This window comes from Etheostoma cragini, chromosome 4 (genome assembly GCF_013103735.1).
Source record: "Etheostoma cragini isolate CJK2018 chromosome 4, CSU_Ecrag_1.0, whole genome shotgun sequence".
NCBI lineage: Eukaryota > Metazoa > Chordata > Actinopteri > Perciformes > Percidae > Etheostoma > Etheostoma cragini.
In genome coordinates this window covers 7875316-7888642 of record NC_048410.1, presented here as the reverse complement: position 1 = coordinate 7888642, position 13327 = coordinate 7875316, and the positions used below count along the sequence as shown (strand labels likewise).

The following is a 13327-nucleotide window of genomic DNA, read 5'->3' as shown; positions in this document are numbered from 1 at the left end:
TTGTTTGCCCAGATAATGAGAGCTCAGTACTTTCCAGACTCTCTCAGATACTTTTTTCTACCTGCCACCCAATATCTGCCTTGCTATGACGCTTAAACTCAATGTTTGCATGATGAACCTGTTGTGAAACTGAAATGTTAATGACTTTAATCCCAAAATAATTCTAACAGCTGTGACAACCAAAGAGACCGAACCAAATCAACCAAACACTTGTTTATTCGTTGAATATATTATTTTATTTTAACATAATCATCAGCATCATAGTTTAACTTTTAATGTTCCCTTCATTCATTTAAAATGATCACCTCTGAATGTACACATACTGCAAACTGTCAAAAATATACAAACAAATGCAGGCTTGTGCTATAGTCTGGTCAAATGTCTAAAAAACGGTGGCACTGGGGGGAGAGTAAAAGTGAGAGAGAGAGAGAGAGAGACAGACAGAAAGAGAGAGAGAGAGAGAGAGAGAGAGAGAGAGAGAGAGAGAGAGAGAGAGAGAGAGAGAGAGAGAGAGAGAAAAAGAGACATTGAAACCGGTAAGACATGCACAGCATCATTGTGAGCACCGGTTACAGTGATCCAGGTGCGTGGTACTTCCATGGGATCCTCGTGGAAAAGTACATACATTTCATCATCTGACAGTGCGGCACAAAATGCCCGTCACATATCAAATCAAAAGCAAACTGTTGCTTGTTAATGGAACTGTTAGGCACATCATTGTTTTTTATGGTTTTATATTTTCTGGAAAAGTCGGAGTTACTGTAAATGTAGAATGCTTAACCAAAAACAAGAACCAAAAAAAAAAAGAGGAAAAAAATAACATACATTTTTAAAAAAAGGAAGAAAACAGCTTTCAAAAGTCATTTTGGAATCACTGTCTTGTTAGAAACTCAACATTGTTACATAGTGTGTGTGCATGAGTGCATGTGTGTTGTCTGGTGTGTGTATCTGCGTGTGTGGTTGCATTTCTGTAGAACCAAGTGGTAATGTGAGTGAGTACTTGAGGTGTTTGTGGGTAGTGGCTGTGATTGGCTGACAGCTGTCCATTCAGATGCTCAGGTCTTTGGGGCTGTCCTTGTAGGTCCTCTTGGGCTCAGGGAGGGCAGATGAGCGACTGGTGTTGCTCTTGAGCGTGCTGTAGTACTCTCTCACCTTAGCCGCCACAAAAATGTCATCATCCTCTTCGTCCTCCGAGTCGTCCCTTCTGAAACTCCTCAATGGGGAGATGTCTCGTCCCAGGCTGCGAGCTCGGTATTGCGGCTCGGGGGTACTGCCTCGGCTGGCGTAGCGCCCATCCTTCTCCGTCCTCTCAGGTGAGCGCCCCCTCAGCAGCGAGCTGTACCTCTTGTAGCCTGAATCTGAGTCGGGGGTGCGCACTCTGGGCAAGGTGTTGTCCCTGAAGGCGTCTCTCTGGCCACGGGATGCCAAATCCATTAACAGTCTGTCCCCCCTGTAGGCTTTATCCATGGAGGAGGCTTTCAAAAGCAGGCTGTCCTCCCCGTACAGGCGCTCCTCCCTGAGCAGCGGTGGTAGCGTGGCCTCTCTGTTCAGGCGGTCCAGGGCTGGGGGCTCGCGGAGGACGCTGTCCTCAAGAGGGAAGCTGAATTCAGAAGTCTTGGGTGGCTCCTTCAATACAGCACTGCCCCCGTTGGGCTTCTCGTTGCTGTGGCCCTGTCTCTCTGGGGAGGCGTACCGGCGGTAGGGCTCTGGTGAATGGGCGTGGCGTCTGGCAGGGGAGTGGTGCCGAGAGGGGCGGGGGGACCTATGCGGGTGTGGCGAGCGGTATGGGGACCGGTGGTGGCGATGTGTGGAGGAGTGACCTTTGCTTCTGTCCGGGGAGCGGCCATTGCGGTGTCCCCTGTGGCGGCTATCCAGGGTGTTTTCTGCACTGCGCGACCGGCCGTGCCCCTTGTTAGGTGAACGGTGGCGGCTATGGTGGTGCCCGCTAGAATGGTGGCGGTGGCCGTCCCTTCCTCTGACATCCTTCTTGGACACAGCCTTCTCCGTGGACGTCTTCCCCCTGTGTCTTCCCGTGCTGGTTCTCTTGTTGGGGGAGCGGTGGTTGGAATGGTGGTGCTTGCCAGTGCCGGTAGAGTGGCGGGTTGGCTCCTTCTTGCTCCGGGATGGTTGTTGGGGTTCCGGTGGGTAGTTTGATTCCGATGGCGTGTTGGTGGGGGGCAGGGTGCTCACTTCCGCAGCGTTTTGTAACCCTGAGGCTGGGTTGGCTGGGCTGATGTCGTTGGGGCTGCCGTCTGTAACAAAATGCGACATACACACGAGGGCAAGGGGATCAAACATGCATCTCGAGTCAAAAATCTCCTATCTGCTTTCACATTAACCATGCAGAATGAAGCTGAGAACATTTCCAATGGAAGCCATTCTGTGGTAATGCCAGCAGGGATGGCTAATTGTTAGATGGCACAGCAAAAGCCAATGAGTAAAACAGTAGTGTACCTTACATGTGAGATTAAAAGGTAGTGACACAAAGGCAGCCAGTGCTCGAAGAGACTTGTTACCCGCAACAAACCTGTTCCCAGGTCTACCTGGAGTCTCCTCTCTGAAGCAGAATGGGACCTGGCTGATCAGCCAGCAGGACTGGAGGCTGGTTGGTCAGTGTGCTGCATGTAGATGATGCTGCTGGACTGAACTGATTAGCCATGCTCTTTCATGCACATTCATGATGCCCTAAAAACTTAGATGTTTACAGCAAATAAAATGCTCAAGATGACATCCAAAAACTATTGCTATACCGTATGTGCTGTTTAATCAATACGAAAATAATTAAATGTTATGCACACATTTCGCTTGTTTTCGGTCATTCTTACTAAATCCTCACACATGCAGCCACCAGAATGCTTTGTTTATCAGATTCTTAAACTTTACAGTTATTCTTCCCAGTTCTACTTGTAAATACGTCTTCAGGTCTACATTTAACTGCCGGAATACAACTACAGCAGAAAACTCTCAATAACGACGATGTTCTTTGATGGTCTAAAGTAAGGTGACTATACAATACGTATATGTGATCTAAACAAATGAACAAGAACAAACTAACACTCTGCATTTCACCTTGGGACGTGTTACCCAAAGGTTCAATGCAACTGGGGCAGACATATGCATCAAGTATCTGTAACAGCGGCTACCGCAGCGACGGTACTGGCAATGTATTTCGGGCGGGTGGATTTGTATGTATGGGGTAGAGGATGGGCATGGGTGAGTTGAGGCCACACCACACAGAGATCAGGATGGCGAAAGAGCGAGACAGAGGAAGTGGGAGGGAGAGCCAGACAGGGGAGGACAGTTACAAACCGTGGTCTGATTTTGGAGGACAGAGGCCTCCCCCATCTTGTCATTTCTCATACATGCAGTGAGATGGGGAACGGCCATCCCTGAAGGAAGACCAGAGCCCAGGACAATACAGGAAGAAGGGAAGATACAAAACAAAAAAAACAGAAAGAAGAGAAGAGCACAGGGTTTAGATTGCTTGAAACTAACTTGAAGGAAAAAAAAGGAGAATTAATTGTGTTGATTTCTTTTTTTAATGAAAAAAAAGTGTTTATTTGATCATTGAGTCATTCAGAATAAAAAGACAGTCCAGGAAATTACCCAAACCCTTCAGTGGAACCCATCAGTTACAGAAAAAAGTCCTGGAACCAAGCGTGCACACACCCAGACACACTAACCCGCACACACACCTAAACGTGGACACAGAAGCAGCAGAAAAGCCAAACCCCAAAATAAAGACAGTGAGACTAACACCCACAACAATAGCATATGAAGCAGTTTTACATTGCTGACGGAAATGAAAAAAAAAAAAAGTAGGCAAGAGGTTGTGCCAACTAAAAAGTTTGAATAATGATCCAAAACATACAAGTTCACATGATGTCATATTGGTGCAGGTTAACAGCACATTCTTAGCGCAAAAAAAAATGTCATTGACAACCTTCAAAGACTCCACTCAAAAGAAAGGTAACAAAAAGAAAACATTGATGGTGACTCGTGACTATCAATCAAAACTGGTCAATACGATTAAAAAAAGGGACGTTCCATAAATATTATGGAAAATAGACAATAGAAGAAAAAAAAAAATCCAATTTACACTTTTGACAAGTTCATGCAGCAATAGACTTTTATCCATTAATATGTGGCTTTGATCATGGCTCTGTACACGGAACAAAAATACTTGTAAAAATGCCTCTATTCTTTTCATCACTGTACAAAACGTTTATATAATTGGAGCGACTCTTTTTCTTTTTGAATGGGGATGGGTGGAGTTCCTATTGTCACAGCTTTTCAATTACATTAACAGTGGGTGCAAATAAAATTCATGGATTAGTGAGTAATGTCAAGCACAGTATAGTGACATTTTCCTCTTTGAAATGGCAAAAAAATGCATCAGACTGCCTTTTCTTTTCAATACAGTTCTCCCTTAAAACCTTTAAGAGTTCAGTAGCTTACATTCACCTTCAATAAATATCATAAATATGCCTGTGTCACGTCCTAACCAAAGCTGTGAGATGTCCCATTTTATCATGTGATGCATTGGTTCAAGTTTTCTTTTCCTCTTAATGCTAAATTAGTGTTTAATGAGGAATTTAAGGACTCAAAGGAAACACTGGTTGGTCACTGCTCTGGTTATTGAAACCCTGTAAACAGTTTCTGTTTTCATGTTGCACTGAAATCAGACCCACCACCATTCTGTGAAGTCCCAGCAGAGTGCTTTTGCTCAGTGGCCAGAAGGTGAAAAGTGACAGCGGGATGACATGGAAATTGAGAGCAGGTGACAGCAGGAGGAGGCAACAGCACCTAGAGGAGCAACCTCCAACCCTGCTCCCCCCCCCAAAAAAAATCCCAAAGCCCAGTAGTGACCTCCACCAGAAAGAGACACAACACCAACCAACCCCTTGCCCCTCCCTGGTGGGTTTGTCCCAGGGATGGGTGTAGGGTCCTGGGAGGGTAATATAGTTCCTTCCCCTTCAACCCACCACCGTCCACTGAGTGTCCCCTGGCTCAGGGTGTGAAGATGGGGGAGAAGGGAATGTTTTCGTAGATTGACCCACCATATTCAGGCACAGAGCCATCACCCCTCTTCAGCACCAGATGGACACGCCGGCCTCCACTCTTGATGAGCTCGATGGCTCGTGCATGCTTCATGCCCTTGGTGCTCTCGCCGTTGATCTCCAAGATTTCATCGCCGACCTACGGAAAGGTAGAAGACCATGAAGAAAATGGAGAGAGGAAGGAAGCCAAAGGTGGGAGGCAAAAAAGAGTGACAGAGTGACAGGTGAAGATGGAGGGGAAAGGAGGTAAATCACAGGGGAAAAGGAGACGTGACAAAAGCCAGAAGAAGGAGAGGAGACAGCAGAGAAAGGCAGAATGCAGAAAACAAGTGACAGTGGGGAAGAAGAGGAAAGATGAGAGGTATACAATTTCAAAGGGACACGGTGACAGCAGAAGGGAAGGAAAGGGAGGACAGATTGAGGAGAAGTTACATATCAAATCTTCCAAACGGTAAACCACACAACAGCAAAAAAAATTCTAAGTCAACAGTTTCCAGAGAGGGCAAATTTAGTCAAAAAGTAGCAACTGTGACACTGAGAGAGGAAAACGAGAGAAAGAGAGAGGGGAAAAATCGGAGCCAGAAAAACACTTTTTGCTTCTTGGTTCTTTGCCTCCACGCCTCAAGTTATCTGACAGTGCTGACTGCGCCAAGGGAATTCTTCTCTGGCAGAATGTGGACCTCTCTCACTGACACCTCTCTCTGCCTCACTGAGCTGCTGCTATTAATAGCTCTGCTAATAAGGTGTAAAAACACAAATGTATATTTATTTATATATGCATGTCCAAATGTGCTAATACATGCACACTCAGACACTTCCTAACTGTAGTGTATTAATACAAACCAATACCTCTGCATATGTCTCACATGCAAACACAGGCGAGAATCACTTAATCCCACATTGTATATTCAATCAAGCAGCCCAGGGGAAATGCTACTGACTTAAGCAATTAATCAAATTAAAGGTTTTTTATTACAGTTTTATGACAGCTTCTGTAGCATTTATGAATGCCACTTTATGAGCTAGTAGAGAAACGCGGATTAATTCAAAATGTACATATTCTGTGCACAGATATGCTCTATGACTCTGCAATGTTGGCCTTGTGTTTTGATTTTGTATTCACACAATAAACTTCTTATCAGAATCAGAATCAGCTTTATTTGCCAGGTATGACGAATTTTGTGCGGTACGGTATTATACGGTATTATGTGCTAAAGCCTGTAGGCCACCGTGTTTGTATTCATATATGCATTATGTACATTATGCACAAGCAATTATATTGATAGATAGTATTATACCGATGGCTGATAAGTCTAGGAGGCAGTATCATCAGCCCCCTTGCTAATCAACAGTCAACAGGCTTAGACTGCACCTGGAAATATGGAATTACCATATCCAAATCAGTACATACCATGTAGTAGTCAAAGTCTAGTCATGTTTGAGACAAGCTGTGTCAGTGTAGAAAGGTGCAGCACCGTCTATACCCTATCTTTCCAATTTTGGTGTTTTGTATTGGTTCAGAAATCTCTCCAACTTCTGAAATTATATAGACAATTTATTGTCCCATTCTAACTGTTACCATTTATAGTGGTGACTCGCAAGTACTGCCCTGATCAAGAAATCCCACATGTATGTTCCTCGCACAAAAAGTAACAGGACATCAGATTAAAGCTACATGGCAAGATGCGGATGCTACCAAAAATAAAGCAAAATGAACAAAAACATAGAACTTTCCATTTTTGTGTCATAATAAGCCAAAAACAGTCCAAATGGACAATGCAACCCAGGGATCTTTTGGGTGGATCCAAAAAATGCTTTAAGCTTAGTATTGCTATTAAATGTATCTCATTTGGAATAACCTTTATTTAATAAAGTAAGTTCCATTGAGACTAAGGTCTCATTTTCCTGCCTTTTACGCTCTAGTGTGGGTTAGGGTTACTGAGACTGTGGCATTTTCTATGTGTCTTAACGGGGATGTATATTTAGAAAAACAGTTGATGATGTTTTGTTGTGTGAATGCTGTTGGTATACTGCGCCCGTACCCTCATATTTCCGTTGCGGACGGCCGCTCCGTCCTCAGCTAGCCTCAGCACGTACAGATCCATGTTGTATTCTCTGCCTCCCCGCAGGCTGAAGCCAAAGCCTTTGTTGTCTCGGTCCAGGTCTACTGAGTAGAACTCAGAATCCTGATGGAGACACAGACCACACACATAGAAAGAGAGGGAGGAAAACATATTTGTATCAGGATTTATGATTAAGATTTGGAGTGTGTGTGTGTGTGTGCGCGGGTCTCCTTTGATGTGGGATTCTATTTCAGGAGCATGGGACAAATGCCACCTTCAGGAAAGTCACACCTATTAGGTGTGCCAGACACTGTGTGTGTGTGTGTGTGTGTGTGTGTGTGTGTGTGTGTGTGTGTGTGTGTGCACATGCATATGCACTGCTGTAAGGATACAGAATTATTGATGCTTTGGGCTCTGGGTGGACAAAAAGAGAGGGCAGAGAGAGAGAGGGGGAGAGAGAGAGAGATAGAGAGAGAGAGAGATAGAGAGAGAGAGAGAGAGAGAGAGAGAGAGAGAGAGAGAGAGAGAGAGAGAGAGAGAGAGAGAGAGAGAGAGAGAGAGAGAGTTAGAGTCAGAGAGAGAGTGTGTGTGTGTGTGTGTGTGTGACCGGGCAACACAAGGACAGGCAGACAGCCACAACAGATTCTGTCTTCACACCGTCCTAATCTCCTCTGCTAAGGGATCAATGCAATCTGTGCAAGCCATCTCCACACCACCAGATTAATTCAGCAGTGAACACAGTGGGCTGTGGGGTTACTTTGAAAGCAAACAGGCTTTTTTTAATGCGGGGACTCCTGATAACGCCAGCAGGTGGATGATAAAGGAATAATAAATAAATAAAAATGCACTTTGCTTGTCCTTGGGAAGGTGGGTGGGTGGGTGGACTGGCATAAAGGGACAGAGGAGTAATAGGTGCTAGAACAGCTTGATGAATGTGTGAAAAGACAAATGCGGACATGGTTAGCAAGTTGACTGGATGGACCGTAGATTGCTGGGTTGTTTGATGGAGACAGGAAATGGACAGATGCATGAGTGAAGTGACAGGTGAATGGATGACATAAATGGAGTGGCCTTTCTTACCTGAGCTGAGACTTGTGTAGGGGGTTGGGGAGGAGGGCCTTGTGGTGCTTTAAATTCAAAGGATTCCTGTTTTGGTTTGGTGTTGTTCCTGAGGCAGAAAGATAGCAGCCAGTGTCAAATAGTATACATTAAAGAATAATATATGTATAATAGGCAGTTCACAATAAATGTAATCTGAGTATTGATGACACTGTCTGGACATGATTTAGTTTGACTTTATTAGGAATTTAAAAGCACAACACCTCAAATGAGTATCATGAAACAAAGGACAGCACTTAAAAGCACTACAAACAAAAAACCTATTTCCAAAGTGGTCCTTGATGGGAACAACAACTTTATTTGTTTTTAACAAACCACTCAATATCCCAGTGTGCCCCTTACCTAGCCTCAGGTGCAGCCTGTTGCTGAGGTGTGTGAGTGGTGGTTATAGTGGCGATCTTCTCCGCATTGGTCAACAAAGATGCATTTGATGACTCTGAGGAGGGTGAGAGAAGGCAGGTCATTGCTTTTCATTTCAATCATTTGACACACAGTCCAAGAACCTTTTCTCACCCATGCGCATTTAAAAAAAAAGCCTTCTCGGTACATTGAGTACATTCTTCTGACATTTTCCTGTTACATATAGCTTCTAATTTAATACGGTATAATTTTTATAAAAGAGCTTTAGACTATGTGGTGGACTTATCTCCATATTCCACATGTGGAACATTCCATTTTTCAATGTTTACATTGGCTACAAACATCAGCTGACCTACAGGGAGCACCAGCAGCTCCAGCAGCCTCCAGGCTTTCTCGACCACTAAGCCAACATCCGGGACACCAGGATAACACAGCGCTTTACATTTGCGCTATCAATCATTTTGTCGTGCTGCTTGTAAAATTGTGTTTCTTTTCCAAAACGTGCACAGTACATCTCACTGTGGACCGAAACTCCTCCTGTCTGCCTTTGAATTGTCAAACAGGAAACACGCACCCTTGCATCCTCTCTGGAAAACAAATCTGGTTAATCTGTCCTTTATCTTAACCCTCGTTCAATCATTTTGTGTTATCAATGAATCAAGCTGGGCTCTAACGACAAAAAACACACCATCATTACATTACTCATGCCACATAAAGAAACCTCCCTTCTCCTTAACAACCTTATCTTTCTTGGCTATGTACAGGTATGAGGGCTGGGCAATATATCAATATTATATTGATATTGTGATATGAAACTAGATATTGTCTTAGATTTTGGATATTGCAAAATCATAATATAAGTGTCGTTTTTTTCTGGATTTGAAGGCTGCAGTAAGAGTAAAGAGATGTAGTTTTCTAAGCTTAGCAGACTGTTCCAGCTGTGTTATTATTTGCCTTTAAATCCTTTGTTATTAAATCAACATTTTGGATGATTATTTATCAAAAATGTCATTGTGTAAATAATATTTTGTTAAAGCACCAATTCTAAAGCAATGTTAAAGCAGTCAATCCTATAATACTGTCGCAATATAGACATCAGGGTAGTTAGTCAAGAATATTGTGATATTTGATTTTCAGGTATCCTTTATTTGAATACAACTCTCTATTCTCTTCTTAGTCCTCTAATCGCTAGTCGTCTCACGGTCAGTTCCTCTCTCATCTATTCATGAATTCCTCCACCTCCACCTCCACCAGTCCCCTTAGTCCCCATTGGCTTAACTCTTCTATTGCTCAGCTTCCCCCGAGGTAAAGTCAACTAGGCGAGCTGCAGAGTGGGCGGGACAAGCGTTTTTTCAGACTATGTTTAGGAGAACTTTCTAGTTCTGGGTGTGCACAAGTGAGTGTTGAATCTTTCAGTCCAGTCCTCAGCATAATGTCTGCGCTGCAGCCACGGGAATGTCTGGCTGCAACTATCTCACATACTTTCTGTTGCTCAGTTTTCACTGTCAAAGCTTCAGATTTGTCCCCATAAACCTTATTCGCCCCTCTGTCTGCTCATCTGCATAACCCACTCCTTCCGTTCTGCTGCCTCTCTCCATTTATCTCTCAGCTCAAACTGTTTTCTCTCTTGAAATTAAATCGAATAAGCTCCGTTTCTCCCTGTCTTTCCATTCTGCTCGTGACCCACTGCCTCTTTTCTCCTCCCTGGCTTAAAAACATTCACGGCGCAAAGAAAAAGCAGTGAGCTGTTTCTGTAATTTGTCTCTGGCCCTGGCAATTTGCCCTTTCGCCCTGAATGGATCAAGTTAGGAAAGAGAGCAGGTAAATTCACAATGAGAAATTCAGGAGCCGGAAAGAAAAGGAGAAGAGAGGTGGGAGGGCTGTACTACACAATCTACTCCAGGTTTTTTGGCACATCATATCAACTCAGGCACGTCTGTCTCCCTTTTTGTACACAATAGGAAGCAATGACGTGTGCTTGGCCTGCGCCTCTTGTCTACACTGCAGAGACATAAGCTTTGATGAAGGCATTAGCGTTTTGTGCGTGCATTACTGTGCACCAGCAGGAACAGTTCCTGTTTTCCAAACGTATTGAGCATCAGTCACTACGACACTTTGTCTGTGCTCCCAAGCAGGTAACAGGGAATCTCAATGGAGAGGAGCTGAACCGGATTTCATCTGGGAAGAACCTCTTGCATTTATGTAAGAATGTTTAGACACGATTGATCGAGACAGAAATAGGAATGCTCAGTCATTCACAGCTTAGAAACACAAGCCACAATCTTTTCCTGTCACTCTCTCTGTCTCCATGTCAGACAGCGTCTATTTGTCTGACACATGCACATAAACCACAACTTTCCGATAAAGCATATCCAGTTATTTCTCTCTGACGCCTACTCTCTTGCTCTCTGTGTCTTCTTGGCAGAGCAATTTTGGCTCACTGTTCTTATCCAGTGTTCTACAAGAAAAAAAAAGTCTTCATCTATTAAGAAGTGAGCTAGAAAGCAACGAGCAGCAAACAAATAGCTCTGGTTATCTCTCCCGTCTGTCACCTTAGTGAAGCCACCACCATCTGAGCCATATATCCCTGAACACACCACCTGAGCGGACTTCATGAAATGTGAGGCTTTTTTTTTTTTTTTTTTTTTTTAATTTGCAGCATTTGTGAAGCAGGGCAGGGGGAACTGTCATCACAAAGCAGCGAGAGCTCTCAGCTGTACCGCACAACACAATGTGCACAAACCTTTCCTTAAAACCAATTTAACAAAAAACGCACATATACAGAGGAAGTTCTGCATTTCCCTCTCTCTATGTATCATGGTATTTTAAAAGTATAACATGCCAAAGGAATAAGCGCAAGGGCTGGGAAAAATATCCCCAAAGAAGCAGTTCTGTCAACACTGCAGGGAAAGTAATGAAATCCTGCTCCTCAAATATACCCATAATAGTACTATCAATAGTTGAGGATTGTATTGTCTGAGGGCCAATAATGTACAGTACAGGCCAAAAGTTTGAACACACCTTCTCATTCAATTCATATTTTCGTAATTGTACAGTACGATTTAGCAAAGCCACTTGCAAAAACCTGCACTTCTACTTAGACAACCTTCATGAACACGCTCTTGCTCAATAGTTTTTTTTTGGCTCAAGGCTACCGACTGAATGTGTGAGTTGACAATATCCCCCACTGTTCTAAGCACCTTTTAGAACACTGAGGTTGCACTGGCAAGAGTTTTTCAAGGGAATAGAGATTGTTAAAAAAAAAACTTAGAAATTACAATAATGTATTCTGTAGATGGGAGTCCTTAACTGTCACTCTCTACTCACCGTCTCCAGGAATGATGCGTAGTGTGACGGTGTTCCCGGCCTCCTTGATGAGGTTGACGATGTCGGAGTGGGACTTGTTGGTGATGGAGCACCCGTTCACAGCTAGGATGCGGTCGCCAACTTTCAGCTTCCCGCAGCGGTCTGCTGGGCTCCCTTCGATGATGCGCCCTATTTTGTGGGGCATGGCCACACATGCATTTCCAGCTATAATCACCATTTTCATGTTGGGATGTGTGTGTGTGTTTAAAGTGATGTTGGATTGTGTTTGAAAAGAGAAGGGAAAGGAATGGGAAAGGAGCAGAAAAAGAAGATCAGAAGGTTAAGGGTTAAATCCCCGCCAACAGCCGGCAAAAAGCCAAGCCACAGTAACTGAGAGAAGCTGATCGGAAAAGCGAGCAAGCATAGGTATAGAAAGTCAAATGTGTGCTCTGAAAAGAAATCACTGCAGCTGTTATACTGTAGCTCTCAAGCCTTTTACTGTAAGCTGTTTTTTTCTTCAATTAATGATTGGAAAAACTTATCTACCAAAGTGTTCATCCTCCTACACCCTTTCTGTCCTATCCCCCTGTTCTACGTAGAGCTACTCCGGCACCACATTTCTAAAATGGGTATCATTATTATATTTGCATGAGAGACTCTCGGCAGTAGAAAGCTAATAATAAAAAAAACTGTGTTGTCATCTGCATCCCAAACACCTGCAACCGCAGAAAGGTGGAGAACACAAACATACATCAGAGCTGACATCACACCAACTACCCTAAGGTCTTTCTCTTTCTCTTCCCCCCTTTCTCTATGTCTGCAGTCTGACATCAGTCACTGCAGTGTAAAGGAGCGTGCAATCACTCCTTCCTTTCTTTTTCATTATTATTTACCTTTCCGTTCAACTGCATTTCTCTTTTTTATTCCACTAAAAACTTGTCTAACACTGGCCTCTTCCTGTCTTTTCAACTGAATCTAGCTGTAAAATATTAAGTGGAAAGTGGATGATGGAGTGACAGAGGAAAAGAGAGATGGAGGTTCCTTTGGCATTTTGAAACAAAATAAAGTGCTTCTCCAAATACTAACAGTCTGTGTGGCCTGGCTTTATGTAGCCAATGGGTTTCCATTAAATTTTGCATGTCAGGTCAAATTAAATAAAGTGTTTCTGCTGGCCCATGCTTTCTACTCTGGCCTGTGAAAATGAGCTTTGCCACTTTTGTGAGCCAACCTGGAAAGCTTAGCATTTTGCAACCTTTTCAGTCCACCCACACTGACAGAGATAAGAGCACAGAGAAGAGGGGAATGCCATAGTGGTTTAGGCAGGAAGCCATGGCAGTAGGGCATGAGAGTGCACTGCAAGAAAAGACACTACTAGTTTGTATAAAAGGAAAGTAGAATCAATTTGACCAGCTTGATATT

At 43.6% G+C, this 13327-nt stretch overlaps 1 protein-coding gene across 8 annotated transcripts in view; it reads right to left on the bottom strand.

Annotated features, from left to right (window-relative positions):
- Positions 1–213: 213 nt before the first annotated feature.
- Positions 214–13327, bottom strand: part of magi1b (membrane associated guanylate kinase, WW and PDZ domain containing 1b) — a 134878-nt gene continuing 121764 nt past the window's right edge. For 5 of the 8 annotated variants that reach the window (XM_034868553.1, XM_034868554.1, XM_034868557.1 and 2 more), the window contains 6 exons: positions 11930–12133; positions 8585–8678; positions 8204–8291; positions 7103–7246; positions 5061–5199; positions 214–2252 (listed from right to left, as the gene is read on the bottom strand). In XM_034868553.1, the coding sequence (XP_034724444.1) occupies positions 1048–2252; positions 5061–5199; positions 7103–7246; positions 8204–8291; positions 8585–8678; positions 11930–12133 (1874 nt within the window). In that variant the 3' untranslated portion in view covers positions 214–1047. Of the gene's footprint in view, positions 2253–3309; positions 3390–3520; positions 5200–7102; positions 7247–8203; positions 8292–8584; positions 8679–11929; positions 12134–13327 lie in introns of those variants that run through there. The other 3 variants (XM_034868560.1, XM_034868556.1, XM_034868561.1) reach the window with 3 other exon arrangements.